This window comes from Palaemon carinicauda, chromosome 22, assembly GCF_036898095.1.
Source record: "Palaemon carinicauda isolate YSFRI2023 chromosome 22, ASM3689809v2, whole genome shotgun sequence".
NCBI classification, from domain to species: Eukaryota; Metazoa; Arthropoda; class Malacostraca; order Decapoda; family Palaemonidae; genus Palaemon; species Palaemon carinicauda.
The window spans coordinates 36,539,272-36,564,581 of NC_090746.1; the positions used below are offsets into that span (position 1 = coordinate 36,539,272).

General features: G+C 47.3%; 1 protein-coding gene across 1 annotated transcript in view; it reads right to left on the reverse strand.

Moving 5' to 3' along the window:
• The window catches only part of ND-20 (NADH dehydrogenase (ubiquinone) 20 kDa subunit), a 62,456-nt gene that overhangs the window by 7,680 nt on the left and 29,466 nt on the right, over positions 1-25,310 (reverse strand). The window contains exons 2-3 of the mRNA XM_068346134.1: positions 16,274-16,470; positions 15,860-16,051 (exon numbers count right to left, since the gene is read on the reverse strand). Coding sequence (XP_068202235.1) covers positions 15,860-16,051; positions 16,274-16,470 — 389 coding nt within the window. The remainder of the gene's footprint in view (positions 1-15,859; positions 16,052-16,273; positions 16,471-25,310) is intronic.

The following is a 25,310-nucleotide window of genomic DNA, read 5'->3' on the forward strand; positions in this document are numbered from 1 at the left end:
GCAGTAGAGGAAGCGACGTCACGCCGCTGCTGAAAGGACTGAAATCCTTGTGACTGACCAACAACAACAACTGAAGTTGATTGACGCTCGACGTCACGTCGGAACTGCCTTGACTGCATAGACTGAGCAGGCAAAACAACCTTCGACTGCGTTGATTGACGCTCAACGTCAAGTCGAGGCAACTGAGCCGGTCGGCGAACGTCAGGTCGGGGCTGCGGCGGCAGCGGCTGAACGTCAACACGAGACTGCGGCAGCGGCTGAACGTCAACACGAGACTGCGGCAGCGGCTGAAAGTCAACACGAGACTGCAGCGAGGGAGGATCCATGTCACGTGACTGACATGAAAAACTACTGACATCACGTTTTAAAGTACAAGAAACGTCAGCACTAACGTCAAACGGACGAGAAAATGCTCGTTTGAGCGGCTGACGGCCAGAGTCTCGTTTAGCGTAACGGCGGCTCGAAAGCGAAGGTTCATCGTGAACCTGCTCAACGTCATACTTCTCCATAAGGGAGGCAAGCTTAGTCTGCATGTCCTGCAGGACAACCCATTTAGGATCAACGGGAGTCGGAACGGGCCGAGACGACGGTAACGTCAGTGTTGGCAAAACATTGCCTTTACCGCGACCCTCGGACCCCGTGTTACGCTTGCGTTTAATAGGCGAACAGTCTTCCGACGACTGCAAAGGGTCAGAGCTGTCCCAATGGCTACAGCCAGGACGCTGGACCTGTCCTGAAGGGACTGACTTTCGCTTAAAGGGTCTAGAAACCTTGCGCCAAGGTTTCTTTTGCGAAAAGTCTTCGGATGACGAGGAGAACACAGTCTCACCCGTCTTATGGTAAGGGCGATCTTGACGAGAAACGTCCGATACCAAAGAGGGAACGTCTGTACGTTGGTTAAAGCCTCTCGTCCCCTTAAGTCCTACGACATTACTTCTCCCTGGTGCAGGGGAGCCTGAAAGAGGTCTCGGACTAGGGGAGCGACAAGCACGAACAAACGAACCCTCCGCAACACAGAACATGTTTTTTGCACTTACTTCACTGATATCGTATTTTTCAATAATCTCACATTAGGCATGAATAAAACTGATATCTACCTGAAGCACGCAATTCTCCCTTACATCAAAAGGTTATAATTGCGAAATGAGTCGTATAATGTAAGCACATTAGTACAAAATGAAACACACATGCAAAAATCAATAAACATATACATATATATCGAATAAAACGGAAATATATAAAGTTAAAAAGGATCAGTGACTGGGGAGGAGACTAAACACTAGTTCACTAAAGACTACGTTTTCAATCTCTCACCGTACAGTGCCTTGGGACGAGAATAAAAACTAAAAACGTTTTATCCTCTCTCCCCGTACAGAGACTTGGGACGAGAGTAAAAAACTGAATCGAGAACAACGTTACTCGCTCCCAAACTCCTTGTACAGAGACTTGGGACGAGAATAAAGATCGGATCGTTCTCTCTTTCTCTCTCTCTCTCCGTCTCTCTCTCTCTCTCTCTTGTCACACACAAGAGAATTGCCCACTCACCCTTCGTCAATAAACAGGTTATTTGACCAAAGGAAAAAACTGAAAGGACTAAGAAATTGAAAATTAACAAGTTCCTTTAAATTAGTATCTAAAACACTTCAGTTTGAAAGAATGAACAAAACGTCAAAATCGATTTACTCTTTCTGCAAAGTGAAACCGTGATTCTCTCTTTCTCTATCGTAACGATAGAGCGCAAACTGCGTAGCATAAATAAACCAAACGTTAGTTCATCTTTGAAAAAAAAAAAAAATAAAAAAAAAAACAGCACGAAGACTATTCAAAGAATATATTTCTTAAAATATTTTCTAAAAAATATTCATTTCATAACTCTTACAGAGCAATTGATTTAAACTTAACAAAAGTAAAAGTCGAATGGGCTCAACGTTGTTTACCTTCGTTTTCCAAGTTAGGACCGCCTACATCTCGAGGGGAGGAATAGGTAAAGGCCGCATATAAACAAAACATAAAATTTATCTTGATGTTTAGTATAAATGGAAAGCTATTCGAAGAGGCCTAATAAAGGCGGGTGAGATATAAAATATATAAATATCAACAATAATTTATAACGTGATAAAATAATTACTAAAAGCCTTAAACACACTTCCGTACACTGAGGGAAGGGTCGGCCATCTTTACTCTATGGAAAAACCAGAGATAAAACAAAAAAAGCAAGGGCAAAACACTTTTCCTCTCCTTTCAAAAGCATTTCTTTTGAAGATAGTATTGAATAATCCAACACGGCGAAAGCAATAAAACCAAAACCAAGTACTTCACCAATTCGGTAGAAAACTCGAGGTCACAAGGCGAGTGGAACCAACTTGTCGACAAGACCGACAGAGAAGAACTGAAGATGTTTACAAGTATATGCGGTATCTGGCCGATAGTCGGCGCTGGTGGGCACACCCGCAACCTTCACGGCGATCGCTCGCGAGTTTTTGGAATCTGTCGAGCCGTCGGAGACGTCAGCTATTATATATTCACCGGGTAAGTATATTTAAAAAAAAACACTTCTTCAGAATAGATTGATCACCGAAAATCTTGTAAGACTTTCTCAATAAGCCTATTTTTTGTTCAATTGAAGAGGACACAGACCTAATATATTTCTCAAAAGTAAATTTGCTGTTGAGAATCACACCTAAAATTTTAAAAGTCATACAAATTTAAAGAAGCATTATCAATACTGAGATCCGGATGTTGAGGAGCCACCGTCCTTGACCTACTTACAATCATACTTTGAGTTTTGTTAGGATTCAACTTCATACCCCATAACTTGCACCATGCACTAATTTTAGCTAAATCTCTATTAAGGGATTCACCAACCCCAGATCTACATTCAGGGGATGGAATTGATGCAAAGAGAGTAGCATCATCTGCATATGCAACAAGCTTGTTTTCTAGGCCAAACCACATGTCATGTGTATATAGTATGAAAAGTAATGGGCCAAGAACACTACCCTGTGGAACACCAGATATCACATTCCTATACTCACTATGGTGCCCATCAACAACAATTCTGAGATCTATTACTTAAAAAATCAATAATAATACTAAGAAACAACCCACCCACTCCCAACTGTTTGAGTTTGAAAACAAGGGCCTCATGATTAACACGGTCAAAGGCAGCACTAAAATCAAGGCCAATCATACGAACTTCCTGACCACATTCAAGGGATTTCTGTACAGCATTGGAGATTGTAAGAAGGGCATCACATGCTCCAAGGCCTTTACGAAAACCAAATTGCAAACTAGGGAGTAGATGATTACCTTCAGCAAACCTATTAAGACGTTTTGCCAGAAGACGTTCAAAAACTTTAGATAATATAGGAGTTATGGAAATTGGGCGGTAATCAGTGGGACTTGAGCTACCACAAACACATTTACATAGAGGAGTAACATTACCAATTCTCCAACAAGTGCTAAAAGCTCCTCTTCTTGCTAACTTGCACAAAATAACAGATAACTTAGGAGCTAAGAAATCTGCTGTCTTTATAGAAAACAAAGGAAAAATACCATTTGGGTCTACACCTCCATAAGCATCAAGGTCCATCAACAGAGCTTTAATCTCACGAGATCGAAAAGCTAAACTAGTTAGTTTAGCCTCAGGAAAACAGGAATGAGGAAGTTCAAGTTTTTAATTACTCTGTTTACTGTCAAACACATCAGCCAAAAGGGTTGCCTTTTCCTTTGGACAGTGAGTGACTGAGCCATCTGGTTTAAGTAAAGGAGGAACTGTTGCATCTACACCAAATAGTGCAGATTTAAGGGTAGACCACCATTTATGTTCCTGATTTGTACCAGAAAGGGTTTCTTTCATGGTTAAATTGTACTCTTTTCAGTTGAGGCATAAACTATCTGAGCAAAAGCTCGAAGCTGAGTATAGTTGTTCCATGTCAAATCTGATCTGTTACCCTTCCAAAGATGATAGGCCTCCCGCTTCTCCAAATAAGCACGTCTACAATAATCAATGAACCACAGTTTGTCCTTCACTCAGTACCTTAGGACACTAGAAGGGATACGCCTATCAATTATGTTGACTAGATTCTCATTCAAAGGGACAACAGGATCTACACTACTATATAATTGTGACCAATTCAAGCACAAAAGATAATGCAAAATCCCATTCCAGTCTGCTTGGGATTTCATATAAATTTTACAAGAGTATGATATATCAGGGACATGCTGCTCAATCTTCACTACTAATGAAATCAAGGCATGATCAGATGTCCCGACTGGAGAACCAACCTTACTATATAGTAGGTTGGCCAGGGCACCAGCCGCCCGTTGAGATACTACCGCTAGAGAGTTAGGGGGTCCTTTGACTGGCCAGACAGTACCATATTGGATCCTTCTCTCTGGTTACGGTTCTTTCCCTTTGCCTACACAGACACCGAATAGTCTGGCCTATTCTTTACAGATTCTCCTCTGTCCTCATACACCTGACAACACTGAGATTACTAAACAATTCTTCTTCACCCAAGGGGTTAACTACGGCAATGTAATTGTTCAGTGGCTACTTTCCTCTTGGTAAGGGTAGAAGAGACTCTTTAGCTATGGTAAGCAGCTCTTCTAGGAGAAGGACACTCCAAAATCAAACCATTGTTCTCTAGTCTTGGGTAGTGCTATAGCCTCTGTACCATGGCCTTCCACTGTCTTGGGTTAGAGTTCTCTTGCTTGAGGGTACACTCAGGCACACTTTTGTATCTAGTTTCTCTTTCTCTTGTTATGTTGAAGTTTTTATTGTTTATATAGGAAATATTTATTTAAATGTTACTATTCTTAAAATATTTTATTTTTCCTTGTTTCCTTTCCTCACTGAGCTATTTTCCCTGTTGGGGCCCCTGGGCTTATAGCATCCTGCTTTTCCAACTAGGGTTGTAGCTTAGCATTTAATAATAATAATAATAATAATAATAATACTAGTTATAACGCCAGGGGAGTCAGTGTATACGAGGTCCAAGCAATTACCAGACCTGTGAGTAGCTTCATTTATGATTTGCTCACAGCCTGATTCGGAGGCAAAGTCTAAAGCTCTTAAGCCATGGCGATCGGTAAGAGAGATAGAACTTAACGACTCCCTATAGTGAGCATTAAAATCACCAACAAAGACAAAAGAAGCCTTTCTATCATCATCTTGTATCTTAGCCATAATGGTAAGAAGACAATCGAAGATAGAATCATCCATGTCTGGATTCCGGTAGATCGAACATAAATAAAAGTTGTTATGCCTGCCACAAACTTTTATTACCAGAATCTCATGACATCCACACTGATAGCAGGACTTATGAGAAGCAGGGTACTTGGTCCTAATATACACCGCCATTCCCCTGGCCCTAGGAATGGCATCACGTTTCAACATTATTGGGTTCTTAGAACCAGTTATAAGGAGCTCAGATGAGTGCCTCATATTAGAAACCAAAGTTTCTGAGCACAAAAGAATATCATACTGTCTGGACGAACTGTAAGGTCTTGGATATTTGCAGGAAGACCACGAATATTGCAATACAGAAGACGACATTGACGAAATCTAGGACGTACTGGTCCCGGATTTCACTCAATGTCTCCAGACAGCATAAGAATTGATGAAAATAAAAAAGAGACGTCATACTTAAAAAATAGATTAACAAGAATTATAACAAAAACAATATGTACAGAATTATAAATAAAGTGATTGATGATACCCATAGACTATAGTAAAAAGTCGGAAAAACTGGTCAACATGGAGGAGCCGATACACCATGCAAGGCTAAATACCCTCCAGGATAGCCACTTCAACTGAAGGATGGACAGTAAGGATGGTTTTGAGAAGAAAAAGAATCAGAAAAAGGAAAAGACAACCTCTTGATAAACCACCAGGCATCCATGGCCCTTCTTTTAAGCCTGCCCAACACAGAATTTCAAAAAAACCAGAGGAAGAAAAAAAAAAATATAACAATATGATAGAATAGTGTGTCCGAGAGTACCCTCAAGCAAGAGAACTCTAACCAAAGACAGTGGAAGACCATGGTACAGAGGCTATGGCACTACCCAAGACTAGAGAACAATGGTTTAATTTTGGAGTGTCCTCCTAGAAGAGTTGCTTACCATAGCTAAAGAGTCTCTTCTACCCTTACCAAGAGGAAAGTACACTGAACAAACTGCAGTATAGTAATTAACCCCTTGGGTGAAGAAGTGTTTAGTATCTCATTGTCGTCAGGTGTATGAGGAAAGATGAGAATATGTAAATATTAGGCCAGACTATTCTGTGTAAGTGTAGGCAAAGAAAAAAATAAGCCATAACCAGATAGAGGGATCCAATGCATTACTGTCTGGCCAGTCAAAGGATCCAATACCTCTCTAGTGGTAGTATCTCAACGGGCGGCTGGTGCCTTGGCCAACCTAGTACCTATGACACGGGAAATACGGTACTTCAAAATTTGTCATTTGCACAGTCACTTATACAAACCAACACCATTTATAGGGGATGACTTAACCCTAAGAAGGGTGGAAGTCCATGCCAACTGGCTCTTTGACATTAACACGGGATTTCACCTAACATGCTCTGTATGTAACTATTAGAAACCCTACACCTCATTAAACTATGCTACGCATTTCCAAATACCCCACCGTTGGGGTATGGGGATGCAACAAGTATTATTTCAATACCAGGTTATGCAATGAAAATGGTTTTACCTAAAGATTGGTGAGGCCAGTTTTTGCAGAGGACCCTGGGTGCTGATTACCCAAGAGAGGGAAAGATGAAAGAAAGAAAGAGCCAGTCATTCTTACACATTCACCCCAGACTAATCACAGGTTACCTTTGCCCTAAACCTCTCTTACTTGTCCATCAAGCAGCTTGAGGTGTTTAAACCACTTTTTGTGCAGCCACCACAGGACCAATGAAAAACGTCTCCCTGTTCCTGTGGGTCACGTCTTGCAGGTAGTGGGCGGTGAAGGTCGTCCGATGCCTCCACGCACCCGGCCACTTGCAATACCTGCGCCACAGAGTAGTTTCTTTTTAACGACAGGGATGTTGTTACGTCCCTGACATCATGAGCGCTGAGTCGCCATGTTGGACGAGGTTCCGGATTCAGGGACAGGTCCGTGATCCTGAGAATCCAAGCAGAGATGGTGTTCTTCATGACCTTTCCCGTGCTGACAAAGTGCTGGTACTCGGGGCCAAGCTGCTGATGTTCTTTTGAGGTAACACCTCAAACTCCTTAATGGGCATATTAACAGTTGATCTGGATCATCAGCTACAGTACAAAGTCTCTCAATCTGGAAGGGCATGAATCGAGGATCCACTACTCCCGGATTTTGAGTCTTGGTAATAATCTCAGTGATGAAGTCCAGAATTACCTCTCCCCATCCCCTTGAATGGGCAATGTCATAGGAAAGACTATGCAGTTCACTAACTCTTTTGGCTGAAGTCAAGACAAGTACAAACACCGTCTTCAAAGGGAGGTGGTGATCTGTTGCTTGGCATAATAGTTCGTAGGAAGAACTCTTCAGAGACTGAAGGACGCGAACCACGTTCCAAGGAGGAGGTCTAACTTCTGACCTGGGCCAGGTAAGCTCGTAACTTTGTATGAGGAGAGAAAGTTCCAACGAAGAAGAAATATCAACTCCTCTCAGTTTAAAGGCAAAGCTCCAGGCCGAGCGGTAGCCTTTTACTGCTGAAACCAAGAGGAGCATTTCCTCCCGAAGGTAAACAAGGAACTCGGCTATTGTTGGAATACCTGTAGTGGTATTATCAAAGTGAGAGATACCCTTTCCACAACACCAACCACAAAAGCCAGTCCACTTAGTCTAAGAGCCGGCAGCGGAGGATCGTCGAAGGTGTCTAGCCATCCTCCTCACAATTTGTTGCGAAAAACTTCTCTGAGTGAGGAGGTGCTGGATAGTCTCCAGGTGAGACGTAGTAGCGAAGCTACGGCTTTGTGGAAGATGTTGGCATGTGGCTGTTTGAGTAGATCTTGTCATAAAGGGAGTTCTCTGGAAGTTCCGTCAGGAGCTGCAGAAGGTCTGGAAACCACTTTACGTGATGCCATAGCAGAGCTATGGGAGTCATAGAGAGATTGTCAGATGATTTGGTCTTGTTGAGTACACTTTTCATCAGACAGAATGGACAAAAAGCTTAGATGTAGATGTTGTCCCACCGTTGTTGGAATGCATCTTGCCAGAGAGCCTGGGGATCCGGGACTGGGAGCAGTAAAGCGGGAGCCTTTAATTCAGGGATGTCGCGAACAAATCTAGTCGGGGAACCCCACAAAGTCAGGACTTTGTTAGCTAATAGATGATTTAATGACCATTCGAAGCCCACTGTCTGTGTTGATCTGCTCATATTGTCTGCAAGCACATTTCTCTTGCCCGGGATGAAGCGGGCCGATAGGGACACTGAGTTGTCTTCAGCTCATCTCAGTACCTCTACTGCTAGATGGCACAGGGACTGGGAAAAGGTAACACCTTGTTTGTTGATGTAAGCCATTACTGTGGTGTTGTTGCTCATCATCACCACGAAGTGAACCGCAAAGAACTGCTGGAGGGCTAGGAAAACTGCCCTCATCTCTAAGAAATTTATGCGCTGGTACCTTTCGGACTCGGACCAAAGGCCTGAGGCCGAGTTGTACAGCATATTGGCCCCCTACCCTTCTTTTGGTGCATCTAAATAGAGCAAGAATTCCAGAGGAGGAACGATAAGGTCAACACTGCTGTGGAGGTTCTCGTCTGCCGCTCACCATCTGAGGTTTCTATTCATATGGGAACTAGAATGTTCGGGGAATTGTTGGTCTGATTCCACCTAGACTTCAGCCGCCATTGGAAAGATTGGGTCATGAGACGGCTATTGGAGACTAGACGGGCCAGGGAGGATAGGTGACCTAGCAGACAGAGCCACTGCTGGGCTGGAAGCTCTTCTCGTCTGAGAAGACTGTCCAGAGTTCGGCCCTGAGCTGCAGCCACCTTTCGCAGCGGCTTCGCAGGCATTCCCCCACTGGTGGAAAAGTTGGAGCATTGCCTGTTCTAGCAAGTGCAGCCTTGGCTGCTCCCTCTGTTACCCTTACCTCCATGGGAGGACTTAGAGCCCTTCCACTCTGGATGGAAAGGGCTTTTCGACACTTGCAACTTGGACGTCGTCATTGATGAAGTCCTATGCTTCAGCATTTTTGTTGGCAGCGTTTGTTGGCTGCTGCTGTTTCTTCTATGGCGGAGGAGGTCGAAAGGCCGAGATGTAAGGACCTATGTAGGAGGGAGTCCTGATTGGAATCCCTCCATCTCTCTGCCACCTGCTCGACATCTTCCAGCCTAAAAGCCTAAACATAAAGGAACCGTTAAGAGTCGAATTTCTCGGTCTCTTTGCTTCTGCTTGTGGGACTTGTCAATGGAACCTTTCTATTACCGAGTCCCTTCACCGAAGGATGGATCGATATATATATATATATATATATATATCTCTTTACATATTTATATCTATACACAAATATATATACATATATACATATACAGTATGGTCCCGAATTATGCGTGTTCGAATTATACGATTCCCCTTTTATGCGATCGCTATTTTTCAAAAATAAACTTTCTGTATCTGCGAAGCTGATCAAAGTCTGCTAGTCAAGCACTACAAAATGTATCAAATCTATTGTCTTTTTTAAGTATATTGGTAGCCCTAAATACGGTGATTTATAATAAATGTTACAAAACAATATTAACTTACATCTTATTAACATAATTTCATAATAGATAGCCTATTTAAGAATAAAATTCCATATCAACAATGAAATCAACTGTTAACTGTGCAAGTCCAGCTGACAAAATGTAAACAGAATTGTGGTTATGTTCTCGGCAATCTTTATCTTTCTCCACCCTTTCGATAATTTTAATGGTAGTGGTAATGATGGTATATTAAAGCATTATTTTTGTTTAGTACAGTATATATAAAAGCTTTATTTTTCCCTTCGGGCGTTCAAGGTTTTCACGAGTAGACTGGGTTAGTTTATCGGCAGTGCATAGCCTAAACTTCGGTAACGAGTCGGCAATATTTTGTCATATTTTAAACGGTATATATTTGATTTGCAAAGATTGGTTTTGAAGAGTACACGGTATAATTATAAAAATCTCAGAGAGAGAGAGAGAGAGAGAGAGAGAGAGAGAGAGAGAGAGAGAGAGATATTTGATGCCAGAAATCCTCAAATTCTCTCTCTTTCTCTCTCTCTCTCTCTCTCTGTAAAAAATAAAACCTTAGTTCACATATGGCAACCTGAGTTTAAGAATGAAATTAACATGACTATTGTTAGTTGTGGCAATCAATTCCTCGCTTCAGGAGGTACACGAAACAAAAACACGGCATTCGATTACAACAGCTGATATTCTCTCTCTCTCTCTCTCTCTCTCTCTCTCTCTCTACGGTATCCGGTATAGTGCAGCACGTGAGCCCCCACCCTTCTTTTGATGCATCTGTGAAGAGCATCAAAAGCATCAGATACAAAGGGGTAACAAGAAGATTCTGGCCCCGTCAAAGGTTTTCATCTACCATCCACCAATTCACATCCGTCACCTGATCCCGAGTGTTGGTTCTACACAGACTTCAGCTGCCACAGCAGGGATTTTATCCTGAGGTAGCCGTTTGGAACAAGAGGGATGAGAGAGGTCAGATGGCCCAACAGACTGAACCAACAAGAGGCTGGAAGAACTTCTTTTCTAAGGAAGGGTGCGACCACTTCCTTCAGTCTGCGTACTCTTTCGTCTGATGGGAAGAATTTCTCTTGGACAGTGTTTATCATCATACCGAGGTATACCAGTCTTTGAGTAGGTTGCAGTAATAACTTCTTGTGATTCATCAGGACTCCCAGATCCTGACAAAACTCGAGAAGTATGTCTCGATGATGAAGAAGGGTCGTCTCCGAGTCTGCTAGGATCAGCCAGTCTTCCAGATATCTGAGAAGACGGATGCCATTCCTGTTAGCCCAAGATGACACTAGGGCGAACACTCTGGTGAATACCCGAGGAGCTGTCGCGAGACCTAAGCATAGAACCTTGATCTGATATCTTAGATACTTCCTTGAAGATGGATGGATTGGGATCTCAAAGTATGCGTCCTTCAGAACCAGTGTGCACATGAAGTCCCTTGGACGAAACGCTTGGATGACCGTGTCTGCCATCTCCATTCTGAACTGAGTGTGTTGCACAAACTTGTTCAAAGGGGAGAGATTGATGACTGGTCTCCAGCCTCCAGTCGCCTTTTTCACAAAAAAACTTGATTGTAGAAGCCTGGAGACCCGTCCGCAACCTCTTGGAGAGCGCCCTTCTGCAGCATGGTCTGGACTTCGGCCCTGGGGGCCAGCTCCTTAGAGGATCCCTTCGCATAGCAGCTTAGATGCACTGGATCCTGAGTCAGAGGGAGAGATTGAATGAACGGAACGCTATAACCTAGGGCGATCACTTTCGATCATCCAGGGTTCTGCCCCGTGAAGCTGCCACCTCTGCCAGTGGCACTGTACGCATCCTCCCACAGGTGGTAGGTGAGGAGAAATGCCATTCCTACTGGGAGTGACCACCTCAGCCACCTACCTTCTTTTATCTGAAGGACTTGGTCCCTTTCTGGCCTTTGGAGGGAAAGGGCCACTTAAACACCTTTGAAGGTCCGGAGGACCTAGGAGCTGACGGGTAAGAAGAGGAAGGTGCTGGCTGAGTCCGGGAAGACTGGGAAGGTCTACCATGGGGTCTCGATGTTATGGCCCTATGGAGGAGAGAATCGTCCGACGATTTCTTCCATTGATCAGCAGCCCTCTCTATCTCTTCTGGAACGAAAAGAGAAGAACACTCAAGGGTGGAGTTCCTCAACCGGGAGATTTCTACCTTCGGCACCTGCTTATGGAATTTCCTAATGACGGTATCCCTTCTCCTGAGATTGCATTCGCCCACAAGTTAACAATGTGGTGCGATAAAAACTAAAGAGTTCGGGTACCTCAAAACAGGAAAGACTCCAAAGTCTTCCTGGCCGACTCCTTTGAAAGATCGAGGGAGCGGACCATAAAGCCCAAGGATCCTAGTCATAGGTCAAGCCACGATGCAGCCTGCATGGCGTACTTTGCGCCTCTCTCTATGTTCAGAAGCTCAATTGCTGAGAGGGAGGCCCTCAGAAAGGAGAGGGTTTGAGTCGGGATACCCTTCGTTAAGAGACTCTACCAAAGGGTCGAAGGACATGGTGGAATGAGGTTTCCCTTCGATCTCGTAATACCTCCTTTGTAAAACAAAAGAACTGGAAGGGACCGAGAGGAGGAACCTGGCCTCAGGGAACTAGGAGTTCCAGCTATCTGGGCGATAGCTTTCCTTTCGGCGGCTATCAAACACTTAGACCAGGGCAAAGCGGCACTGGACCTGGAAGGCTTCTGGGTCTCGAATATTTCATCAAGAACCATATCCCTTCCCTCCTGGATGGTGGAACCAGGAGTAGACAGCCTATTGATGGCCTCATGCAAGCGAGGACCAACCAAAAAGTGTGTTCTGACTCACGTCTCTCTTGTTCAGAACGATAGTTCGGACTGGCCGCCTTTGGAAGATTCTCGTCATCGGAATCAAAGGGGTCGTCCACCTCCAGGCTCACAATCAGAGTCTGGGGTAGGTCACAGTCGTCTACTGTATCAGTGGATGGACCCACCACAAGGGACCATCTCTGTGCCTCAGCCATTCAAGTTTACCAATGGGTTTCGTCTTAGTGTCCTTCGATTCCCTACGCATAGGACGTTCCTCCGCGGTTTTAGGAGGGGGAACCAGCAAGGTTTTCGAGGCACTTGACGAAGCCTTGGCAGTAGGAGCAGAAGGCTCATCTCTGGAGGAGGTAAGGAAACTGGATATTGGTCCGGAGGCACTACCTCAATGTCTTGAGGGTTGAAGGGATGGATAGTTATCTCCCTGGGTGAGCCTAAGTCCCTCCTTGTCCTAGGGCGGATGATGTCGGTGAGAGGTGGAGTTCTGCCTCTCATCCTCCTTTTCTCTCTTTTAGTTATGACCTTTACCTTCACTGGAGTAAAAGGTAAGTTGGCCATATAAAAGTCAGATGCTTGAGGACCTTCAGCAAGTGATCAGGGTGGAGGTGATCTGCATACCTTGTCTGCCGTTGACCTCTTTCTCAGGTCTTGACTCCCAACGGAATCCTGGGGTTTGCCTTGACTGGGACAGTCGGAGGTTGTGGCAGTGGAGGAGCCACATTCAAAGACTTCAGCAGGTTGGTGATGAATGTACTCACCCATGGAGGAAGTTCTGATCCTCTAGGTAAGCCCTGGACTTTGTAGGAGGTCTAGGAGGAGTGTGTTGGGGGGGGGGAGGAGGAAATTGGGCTCTGGAAGGAGCTCCAGTCGACGGAGGTTAGGCAGAGGAACACATTCCTTTGAACGCGAAGAAAGGTCCGGGCTAATAGTCACGTTAGTCAACCTATTAGGTGACTGGAGGTGGATGAAGCTGAGGGCTGAGGCGAAGGTGTTGGTACCGCACTTGCTTGCAGTTCCGACACATCTGCTTGTGCATTGCTCGCGGAATCATGGGATTTGCGCGCAAAATCGCGAGTTTCACACGCCAACGAACGAGATTCACGAGCAGAAGTGCTCGCAATGGGAGCACTAGGAGCCACACAGGAAGAGGGAGGTTTAATGCCTTCCTGTTGTCTCAGAGAAGCACCTACCTCCGACGAAGTCGGCAGAGAAGGCCTCGAGTTGGAATAACTCTTGTTAGAGAACGTGTCACAGCGGGAAGCGTTTCTGTCACAAAGGCGAGTGCTTTGATAATACTCCCCAGGCAGTGAAAGGCACTGGGGATTTAGCTGGATGCCTGTCTGTGGAGTGGCCATTCTCATGATCAGGTCCGGTCCGAGGTCGTTTGGAAGGTTGGTGGAGGGGCTACGGGCTGATGGACTGTGCGAGCGCCTACCTCTACCTTTAGACGAGGAACGTCTAGACCGCACGTTCGCGATCGTGAACAGTAGCGTCTAGCTCTCATTCGAGAATGGCGTGAGCGTCGCAAATGCCTATCTCACCAACGTGAGCGTCGGCCTTGCAAATGAGAACGTCGTTCTTGTGAACGATATCCTCGCGAGAGTGAATGCCGCCCTCGTGAACGGGAGCGTAGTCCTCGCGAGCGTAAGCTCCATTCTCGTGATCTAGATCACAGAAATCTAGAATGCAAGCGTCTAGATCTAGGTCTAGACGCTCTGAGGAGAGCGTTGAGACCTGCAGTTTCGTGAGTGCGTAGCTCTAGAGTGTGAACGCCTTCTAGAAGTAGAGCATTCGGATCGTGATGACCTTCGATCCGTCAGATCTTCCGATCGTCACGACCGGCGATCAGGGGAAGTGTGTCCAGAAGGGCTAGGCAATGGCGATGCTCGTCCTTTCGCGCTGCTGGTAGTAGGAGCGCCAGTCCCCGGAAGATCTACACCTGCATCCTGTGGGTTCCTGTGGGGAGAAGCAAAGGGTTGAGAGTTAGGGGATGACGAGGTCACAGGATGACGAGTGGGTTTGTCGTCAGTAAGAGGCTGTTGGAGAGGCAAACGCGAGCGATCACCTTATCCATGCGTGAAAGGTCCAGGAGAAGGCGAAAGATGGACCTCACACAGTTCCAGAGAGTGAGATGTCGACGGCTCAGGAGAAGGGTTCTTCCTAGAACCACACTGAAGAAGGCGCTATAGCGCCTCCTTCGAAGGGGCTCCTGAAATCCCTAAGGTCGACCACACCTGCAAAAGATCTGAAAGGGAGAATGGCTCCCTGACGGCTGGAGGTGAAGTTGCTCCTGTAGGGGAAGCACCAACACCCCCAGTACTCCGGGGGTGCCGAGGAGTCAGTCAGTCTGTGCTCCTACTCGATCACCCCTCGGAAGAGCATGAGCAAGAATTTCTCCCATTGGGGGGCAGGCCGCCCAAATTTCTCCCATTGGGAAGCAGGCCGCCCAAATATCTCCCATTGGGAAGCAGACCACTCCCTACACTCTGCGCAGGGTGAACCCTGCTCACAGCGATGCCCTCTGCACAAAGGACACAGAGAGCGCGGGTCGGTATCCAACGAAGAAATGATAGTGCCGCATGCGGCACCCTCGCACCCTGCAAAGGCTCGCATGAAGGCGATCGTAGAGAGAACACTAACACCTGAAAAAGAGAAAGCAAAATAAAAAAGTCCAATGACAGTCAGGGAGAGAGAGGACACATCCGATCTCTACCGAGCCAAAAGAAAATGTGATGACTCACTGCTGCGAGAGTATGTATAGAGGCGGCTGGGTACCCCCCAGCCACCCCCAGCCTACCGGCTTAAGCGGTTGGGCAGGGTTGCCACCTCGCACTTAAAAGTCTAAGGGCTACCTTCCAGCTCCGCTGAAAGATAATCCAAATAAATAACGGAAGGTTTGTTAGTACAGGAACAATGAAAAATTAAAAGAACCAAAGATTTTGAAAGGCAGCAAGATTACATACATAATGCTTGTATCTGAAATTAAAAAGTGCATGTCTTGTTGACTGACAGGGGTGGGGGGCTTCCCTCACTTGTTGATAGTTATAAATACCTTGTTAAATTCTAACAGCTGCTCCAGCTTTGCTCTAGTCATACTCCGATTAAAGGGTGATAGTTTGTATTTGTGTAGGAATAAAGAAAACTGTTTTATTACTAGAGGCTTCTGTAATCTTGGAATTAATATGAAAGTTTACATTAACATGCTTCATAATAGGAATGTCACAGAAGTACAAACAATGAAATAGCTATATCTTTAACAAAAACACCAATGATCTTATTATGCAATTTTGCTCTCATAATATCTATATCTTGAAAAATACACTACTACAGTACATACAATTTTTTATTACCTGGTCATAAACTTTCCTCAAAGCTGGAGCCATTTTATTGGTAAGTGTCCCTGCCACAATTATCACATCAGCTTGTCTAGGGGATGCTCTGAATACAATTCCAAATCTGTCAATATCGTAACGAGCTGCAGCACATTGCATCATCTCTACAGCACAGCATGCCAAGCCAAAAGTTAAAGGCCACAAAGAACCCTGTTGGAATAGGTAACTTAATATGATACAGGTGCAATACATAAATATGTCATACAAGAAATTAAATTCAGTGCATTAAAGTTAAATCATATGCGCTTATCTTTCTTATTGTGGCGTATCAAAGTTTAAATTCAACTTGATAAAAGTCTTAAAAAACAAAATGGATGAAGTAAAAAATTGGATAAATACTATTTAAAACAAGTTATCATATGATCTACCTACTTTTCTGCCCCAGTTAAGAAGATCGTCAAGTCTTGCAACAGCATACTCCCCAACATTTGAGGTGTTCTGGAAGGGTGAATAGGGCTTGTATTTAACAGGAGCTTCACTTGGCTCAGGTACACTGCTCTGTTGACGAGATATCACTGAAAGGGCACTGGATAATGCCCTAGATAGCTGAGGAACTCTATTACGCCAAACTGTTATTGAAAGTAAAGGAAAAAGGATGAAATACTTGCCCATTTCAGTGGTTAATATACTGTGCAAATCTTTAAAGCACTTTAGTTTACTGGCAAATAAACATAGTTCTAAAAGATTCAAAGATACAGTAAGGAGTATTTTTCCTAGCTTTAAAAATCTGTGGTCTTTGTATAGTAAGGTAAGAATACTCCTCAGAGTAAGTTTGAACAATGATTGAAGCTTGGTAGGAGTTGGTAGAAGAGGAAGAGGCAGCAATTCTCATCTCCCTCCCTTGGCAACTGTTTTTCTTTATGACCACACATGGTTCAGCAGTTTCTACTGATCAAAAGCAGACACACTACATCTCTGAGTTTGCCGTTATGAAGACTCGGGAAATATTGTTAGTCTTTCAGGAGTCCTAGATATTTTGTCCTTTGCTTAGGCGTGAGATCATACCTTCAATTACAATCCTCAGACCGTACAAAAAGAAAGTAGGAATCTTCATCTTGCTGAGAAAGATTCTAAAGAAGTTATTTCTGTATGGCCAAGTTGACACTAAGACACTTGTGTGATCGCTTGAGGAACAAAAGCTTTCGGGAGGACTGAAGGATTTCATGTATTACAAGTCCCTTGAGTCACCGAAAGCATGAAGTCCCTTATGTAGAAGGATGAGTAATGAGCAAAGCTCCAATTGATCTCGGTCTGAAGAGGGGACAGGAGACAACTGGAGAATGGTCATAAAAGACTTCAAGACTTCAGGCATAAAAAGAGAGGATCCCTTTAGAGAGGAGTTTCTGAGCCTAGCGATCTCAGCATTCGGGACCTGCTGATGGAATCTCTCAGACACAGCATCCCGACGTTTCAGGATGGTGTTCGCCCATAAGTTCGAGACTTGATGGGCAAGAAACTTGATGGTGCAAGTCCCTGAGGGAAGGAAAGTTTCCATAGCTTTCCAGGTGCATTCCTTGGAAAAATCAAAAATTTCAAGTAATTTTTATTTTTCCTAACATACTTACCGAGAACTACTTTCTTTGGAGTCACTTGTGATCTCCTCTCTATCGACCAAGGTTTTCGCGCCGTTACCCCCCTACTCCGTTCTCTTGATAGGCCTACCCCCGCCGCCAAGGAATGCGCCCCGAGGGCAGGATCAGGGCAGGTCACTGCCTCTCTGGGTCATTCTCCTCATTAAGTTCATTGTATTAGCCCAACCTGGCAATGGAAGGATGGCACTCGGGGAAGGAAGGGAGGGCCATTCCCCGAAAGTAGTTCTCGGTAAGTATGTTAGGAAAAATAAAAATTACTTAAAATTTTTGATTTGTTCCAACACGAATACTTACCTCGAACTACTTTCTTTGGAGACTTATACTTTAGGAGGCGGGAGTGCTATTCTGACACTTGACTTGGCACGTAGGGCCTAGAGGGCTATGGAATGCGGGGGCCTATCAGAGTGCGGGAGTGAGGGTAACTGCGCAACCTTACGCTATTATCTAAGACACCTCTTGAAAAATTTTTCTGACGATTACCTCCGAAGTGCAGTCGTGAAGAATGTGTTCATCGTTGGGGACAGCCTGTAAACTCCTAAGAGGAGAGCCAGAGAGCGGGTAGGCGATAAGGAGGACTTCGCACTCGCTCCTATCGGAGGCTAGCCCCGCAAGTGTCTCTGGCCTCACCGCTACACTGCTTGGAGGGCGGCAATGACTGTCCCATTGGAGAACCCGTCCAAGGATTTCCTTGAATAATCCTTGAGGTAGTGGGCAGTAAAGGTTGACTGGTTCGACCTAGTGCCTGCCTGCAGGATCTGCCCCACCGCCATGTTTCTCTCAAAGGCCAAGGAGGTGCCTGGCACTGCCATTTTATCCTCTTCATAGGTTCTAGCGATGACTTGTCTCAGCCAGAAGGAAATGGTGTTCTTGGAAACTTGCTTCCTATTAACACCTGTGGAAACGAAGAGGTTTTTGATGCCTGGTCGGAGATGAGCTGTCCTTTCCAGGTATTTCCTGAGCGTCCGTACTGGGCATAACCTCAAATCTTCTGTAATGCCTGTCTTGGGAATGGCAGGAATTGAGAAACCCTCACACCTCGGGTCCCAGACTGCTGGGTTCTGAGTCTTAGCCACAAAGGAAGGCACGAACCTGAAGGATACTTCCTTCCACCCTTTGGAGTGAGAAACGTCGTAAGACAGACCATGGATCTCTCCCACTCTCTTAGCGGAAGCTAAGGCTAGCAAGAAAACGGTCTTGAGGGTGAGATCCTTGTCTCCGATATCTTTCAGGGGTTCAAAGGGGGGACGACTCAGCATCTTCAAGACCTTGGCTAAGTCCCACCGGGGCACTCTACTCGCTTGCGGGGGGCAGGATTGCTCGAAACTCTTGATCAGCATCGCTATGTGTCTCGAGGCCCCCAGGTCGATGCCCTTCAGGAGGAAGACTTGGCCTAAGGCGGCTCGAACTCCTTTTATGGCTGGAATTGACATTCCCACTTTATCTCTAAGATACACCAGAAAATCTGCTATGTCCGGGACCGAAGCTTTAAGAGGTCTAATATGTTTCTCCGAGCACCACTTCGTGAAGGAGGCCCACTTCGCCTGGTATACCGCGGTCGAGGATCTCCTCAGGTATAGGGACATTCTCTTAGCTGTGGTGGCGGAGTACCCCTCCTTCTTCAGGAGCCGCTCGATAGTCTCCAGGCGTAAAGGCGAAGAGAGAGAGGGTTGTCGTGGAGCTTGAAGTGCGGTTGGTGCAGGAGGTCTGACCTGGCGGGCAGAGGCCAAGGTGGTTGGCTCGCTAGGTCCTTTAGGTCCGCGAACCACTCTCTCTCCGGCCACCAGGGCGCTACCAAAGTCATCTTTAGGTTTCGGGCGGCCCTTACTCTGTTGAGCACCTGTCTTATCAACGTGAAGGGGGGGAAAGTGTACACATCCAGGTTGTCCCACTTGTGCTGGAAGGCATCTTCTAGGGCTGCATTCTGGTCTGGGACCGGGGAGCAATAGACCGGAAGTTGGGCATTGATCTTTGTTGCAAAGAGGTCCATCACCGGGGAGCCCCAACGTTGAATGATGAGTTTGGCTACTTCTGGGTGTAGAGACCACTCTGTCCCCACTATTTGACCCATTCTGCTGAGGCCGTCGGCCAGAACGTTCTTCTTCCCGGGAATGAACCTTGCCAGCAGCACCACTTGCTGTTGGTCTGCCCAATTCAGGATGTCTATGGCGAGGTCGCACAGCTCCTTCGATCTCATGCCCCCTTGTTTCTTTATGTAGGCCACTACCGTGGCGTTGTCACACATTAACGCCACGGTGTTTCCCCTTAGACGACTTGCAAAGTGAAGACACGCCTTCTGAACTGCTCTTAGTTCTAGGACATTGATGTGTAGGCGCTTTTCTCTTTCCGACCAGGTACCCCGTGCCGTCTCTTCTAGAAGGTGGGCTCCCCACCCTTGGTTGGAGGCGTCTGTGAACAGGAGGTACTCGGGGGGACTGGACCCGAGGGGCATCCCCTTGAGGGAGTTCGCCTGGCAGTGCCACCATTCCAGGGAGATTCTCGTGTCCGGAAGGACTGGAATTAATGTTTTCTGCGAGTCCGTCTGGGACCAGAGGCTCTTGAGGTTCCATTGAATGGGTCTGAGCCTCATCCTCCCTTGGGGAACCAGTTTCTCCAATGAGACTAGGTGACCTATTAGTCTCTGCCAATCTCCCGCCCTCCTGGAGTGTTCTGACAGGAACGGCTGAATGATGTGCTTGAGGTTCCGTATCCTGTCCTGCGAGGGGAAAACTTTCCCCTGCACGGTATCCAACGTCATCCCCAAGTAGCCCATTCTGTTGGATGGGGTTAAGTTCGACTTCTTCAGATTGATTACAATCCCCCAGATTCCTGCAAAACTGGAGGAGGCTTCTCCCTTGTTCCTCCAAGAGGGCCCTTGAGTTGGAAAGGAGCAACCAGTCGTCCAGGTACCTGATGAGGCGGATGCCCCGTTCGTGAGCCCACACGGAGACCGTCGCGAAGACCCTCGTGAACACCTGAGGGGCCGTCGGCAGGCCGAAGCAAAGGGTCTTGAACTGCAGGATCTGGGGACCCCATTTTACCCGGAGGAACTTCCGACTCGACGGGTGGACAGGGATCTGGAAGTATGCGTCCTTGAGGTCGACAGTCATCATATAATCTTTCTCCCTCAAGGACAGCAGGACGGATTTTGGGGTGTCCATCTTGAAGTCCGTCTTCTTGACGAACTTGTTGAGGGCTGACAGGTCTATCACGGGTCTCCACCCCCCCGTTGCTTTCTCTACCAGAAACAGGCGGCTGTAGAAGCCTGGGCCTGGGAGAAGGACCTCTTCCATGGCACCCTTCTCCAACATGGAGAAGGGCGGCCCTCTTCATCGGGTCCTTGGGGGCCAACCATTCTGTCTGGCTGGCTGGAATAAGAGGGGGTGGATCTGCTAGGAAGGGAAGCCTGTAGCCCTCCTTCAGGACGGACACTGTCCAAGGATCCGCTCCTTGGGCCTTCCATGCTTGCCAATGTGGTCCGAGGCATCCCCCAACCCGAGGCTTGGGCGGGAGTAGGGGGCCTCTCCCTCTACCTTCTTCTAGAGGGGCGGCCTGACCTTCCTCTCCTAGAGGCGGAGTAACCCGACCTGAAGGAGCTAGACGAAGTTGGTGCTCCTCTGCGGGAGGGTTGAGGAGTTGTTGCCCAGGAGGAAGAGGGGGCTTCTCTCCTCGAAGTGCTGGGGGAGGCCTGAGATGTCACGGCGCTATCTGAGGCGGCCCTCCTGTAGGGAGGTCTCTTAGACGACGCAGGTCTGGGGACGTTGGCCTCCTTCCTCTTTGACACTTTCTCCATCAGGCTTTCAAGTTCTTTCATTAGGAACAGCGACTCACCCCACAAGGGAAGGCTACGTACGGCCCGGGCCTCCCTGTCTGGGATCTTCCTAGATAACTTGGCCAGGACCGTGTCTCGTTTACGGAGGACCCAGTTGGCCGTAAGGGCGAGTACCTGATATGACAGGAACTTAAGCGTTTTCCCCCCGGAGGTGAGAAGGTCCCTCAGGAGGCTTTGCTGGTCAGGATCTTCGGGGTCGACGGAGGCTTGGACGTTTACTAACGTGGAGGCCCACCAGTCCAGCCATGAGGAGACGTTGACTAGGTCCCGCGACATCTCCTCCATCATGGCGGCCTCCGTAGGAGAGAAGCAAACTGGGGCTGAAGAGGCCCTTTCGTCTGAGCCGCCCTGACCTAGGACGTCCAAGGCCAGGTCCACTCTACAGGGGCCTGGGCGACGCCCTTCCGGTATATACACTTTTCCCTGAGATCTGAGGCCCTGGAGCAGTTTCGAGGCACTCTGGGACTTGGGGGCCTCGGCATTGCTGGCCACCAAGTTGTCTATGTATTCTTGCCCTAGTACTAGGTCTGGGGCAAGAGGAAGGGCCAGGGAAGACTTCGGAAGGGCGACGTGATGTGTAATCCTCAGGAGGCTTGACCTCCAGGAATCACCCCCCGGAGCCGAGGGTTCCGTAATCCCGTGCTGCCTTCTGATGAGTCCCACTACTCTTCTATAGGCGGAGTCCTCCGTCGGGGAAGCTTCTCCTCCGTCAGCCGAGGCTTCGGCCTGGAGCGGGGGAGCCGGGTTGCTGGCAAGGCAGACCGGCCGTCTAGCTCTTGGGTCCAGGGGGGCAGTCCTGTACCGGTAGTGAGCTCCATAAGCGGGCGAGCTCGTCTCCGGATCCCGGGACAAGGCGGGTACCCCCGGCTCAGCGAGGGCTCTCGGTTGCCCTAAGGCTCTGGGAGCGGAGGTCACGGTCCCGGTGGGCTGACCCGACAACGGGAACCGTTCCTTTCTACTCGATGGCCGCACCAGCTGGGCTGGTTCGGCCAGGCTGCCTGTTAAGAAGCGCGTTTCCCCCCGCTGGGCGGGGTGAACCGGAGGCTTCGAGGACTTATGCCTTTTCGAGAGGTCTTTTCTGCGTGCCAGGTCGCGCGGTTTGAGGCTGTGCATAGTGGACGGCAGCCTAGTCGCACGTTCGCTGGACCGATGGTCTGGTGAATGAAGTGTCTTGGACTCCCCCGAAGGCACGTAGACCCAGGCGCCCCCGGGAGAAACACTTCTCTTATACTTACGAGACTGGGAGCGGGAGCGCTTTCTGCTAAATCGCGACCGTGACCTAGAGCGGGAATGCTCGCTCTCGGACAGCTCCCTTCGCCTGCGACGCTTCACCCTGACTTCTTCTTCGGAAGACGAATCAACCTCCGACGAGCCCGACGACGCCACGTTCCCCGCGTAACGGCTGTTTGCGTGGCCCGCGGGGGATTTCTTCCGACGTTGGGTGCCCGAGATCGAGGGTTGGAGAAAGTCATCGGGGACCGCCGTGGGGATCGTCGGAAAAGAGTCCAGCCGTTCCATGCTAGGGAGCCAGGGGTCCAGGGTCACGTCCATTCTCAGCGGGGACCTCCCCGGTGTCTTCGGTAGCTTCCATCCGAAGGCATCGCTACTCGGACGGCGAACTTTAGCTTGGTTGTCCCCTGGCGGGGAAGAGCCCGACGCACCAGCCCACGAGGGCGGCGGGGACTCCGAGACTACAGCACTACCCCATAAGGGGTCCTCAGAGGACGCGTGGTCCCCCATCACAAGGCCTGACTCACCCGAAGCACTACCGGGCCCTTCGTTAGACCTAGAGGGGCCCGCCCTTGGTTCTTCCCTCGCACTGGGTTCCCTGGGAAGGACGCCTAGACCTTCCACAACACTAGAGTCTTCTTGCCCTCTCCTCTGCGAAGGAGACGGAGAAACCGAGGCCTCGTCGGACCGATCACTGGCCGACGGTAACAGAGATACGACACTAATCTTCCTGGGGGAACGCTTAGATGACTTCTTTTTAGTACCGTAGCGTACCCACTGAATGTCGTCCCAACCTACGCACTCCGGACATGTGTCCGCGGAGGAGCAAACTTTCCCCCTACAGGAGGAACAAAGGGAGTGAGGATCTACCTCTGGCTTTGAGAGGAAAGCCCCACACGACTTCCCGGCTCTAGGCCCAGGGCAACGGCGAGCTTGATCCATAGTTCGCACACGAACGGCACAACACTAAGGGAGTTATTAAGTACACTGGGGACACACACAGGGGGAACGCACGGTAACACTTGAGAAGAACGCACTGTGAAAACGCAAGTCACCACGCTGGGAACACGTGGAACACTAAACGCGCACAAAGGGTCGACAGAGACGAGAGCGAGGTGTGAACACCTCGCGACCAAGGAACTTAATGAGGAGAATGACCCAGAGAGGCAGTGACCTGCCCTGATCCTGCCCTCGGGGCGCATTCCTTGGCGGCGGAGGTAGGCCTATGTAGAGAACGGAGTAGGGGGGTAACGGCGCGAAAACCTTGGTCGATAGAGAGGAGATCACAAGTGACTCCAAAGAAAGTAGTTCGAGGTAAGAATTCGTGTTGGAACAAATCCTCGGTTCGCACCAGGATTCCCAGGGTCCCCATCCAAAGATCAAGCCACAAAGTAGCCTGCATAGCATACTTTGTGACCTTTTCTTGGTTGAGGATCTCGGCTGCCGAGAAAGTGACCTGACGGTTGGAGAGGCTCTCAAGAGATTGATTGATTGATTGATTTAAAGTTTTCAGGCATCCTGACATCTGAGGTCATTGACGCCGGTAACATTTAATTTATGTATACAAAAATAAAAAATAAAATAAAAAATAAAAGAGTATTCAATTAAAATCATAAAAGTTGAATGTCATAAAAGTTAAATATTTTTCAGAAGACCTACTTCTGAAATAAATCTAAAAATGCCACTTGCATGGTAGGACACATCATTTCCAAGAATCTTGGCAAGGATGAACCTGCCACCCTCACCTTGAGCCTCAAACAAATATCTATTCCTCAAGTTGTTATAATTGGGGCATTCGGTCAACAAATGCCTTACTGTTAGAGGTACTAAACAGTCGTCACAATACGGTTGGTGTTGGCCCTTCAGCAGAAACTCGTGTGTCAACCGAGTGTGACCAATACGGAGACGACAAAGAGACGTCTCCCATTTTCGGAGCATCATATTATACCTCCAAGGAGATATGTCATTTGTTATCTCTCGCATTTTATTGCCATCTTGACTATCCCATTGCTGTTGCCATTTATTGCAAACCAATTTCTTGATGTCAGGTAAGAAATCATTACAGGGAATGGGATACCTTCTTGGCAGCAACTCAGATGCAGCCTCCTTAGCCAGTGAATCTGCCTTCTCATTCCCGGACACACCTACATGTGCTGGAACCCAACAAAATTGAACTGTTATACCTCTCCGTCCAATAATGAAAAGCCATTCTAAAATCTTTAAAACTAAAGGGTTATTAGAATTAAAAACTTCCATAGCTTGAAGGACACTCCTTGCATCACTAAAAATTATAAAATTACCCTCCTTCTCCAATGCTATTTTCTCAATAGCGGTTAATATGCCATACAGTTCGGCAATAAATATGGAAGCGGTCAGAGGAAGTACTCCAAATCCAACGCCAGCATCAGATTTGGAGCCATCAGTATAGATAAAAGTTGATCCTCTATGTTCTTTAACATGTTCATTAAAAAGAGACCTGGCTTCTAGGTCTGACATATTCTTCTTATCGCCAATAAAATATTTACAAAAAGATATCTCTGGTAACTTCCATGGAGGCGTTGATGATACCTTGAATGGAAGTACCTTATTCCTAATTAAATACAGACTATTTAATAATCGTTTCACCCGAAAGCCATAAGGTTGAGGAGATTTTGGGTGCAACTCAAAGTATGATGCGTGTCTTACAAGGCTTGCAGTCTGAAAGGCTAGAGAGTTAGGGAGCCTTTGCAATCTAAACCAATAGCTCTCAAGAGAGACT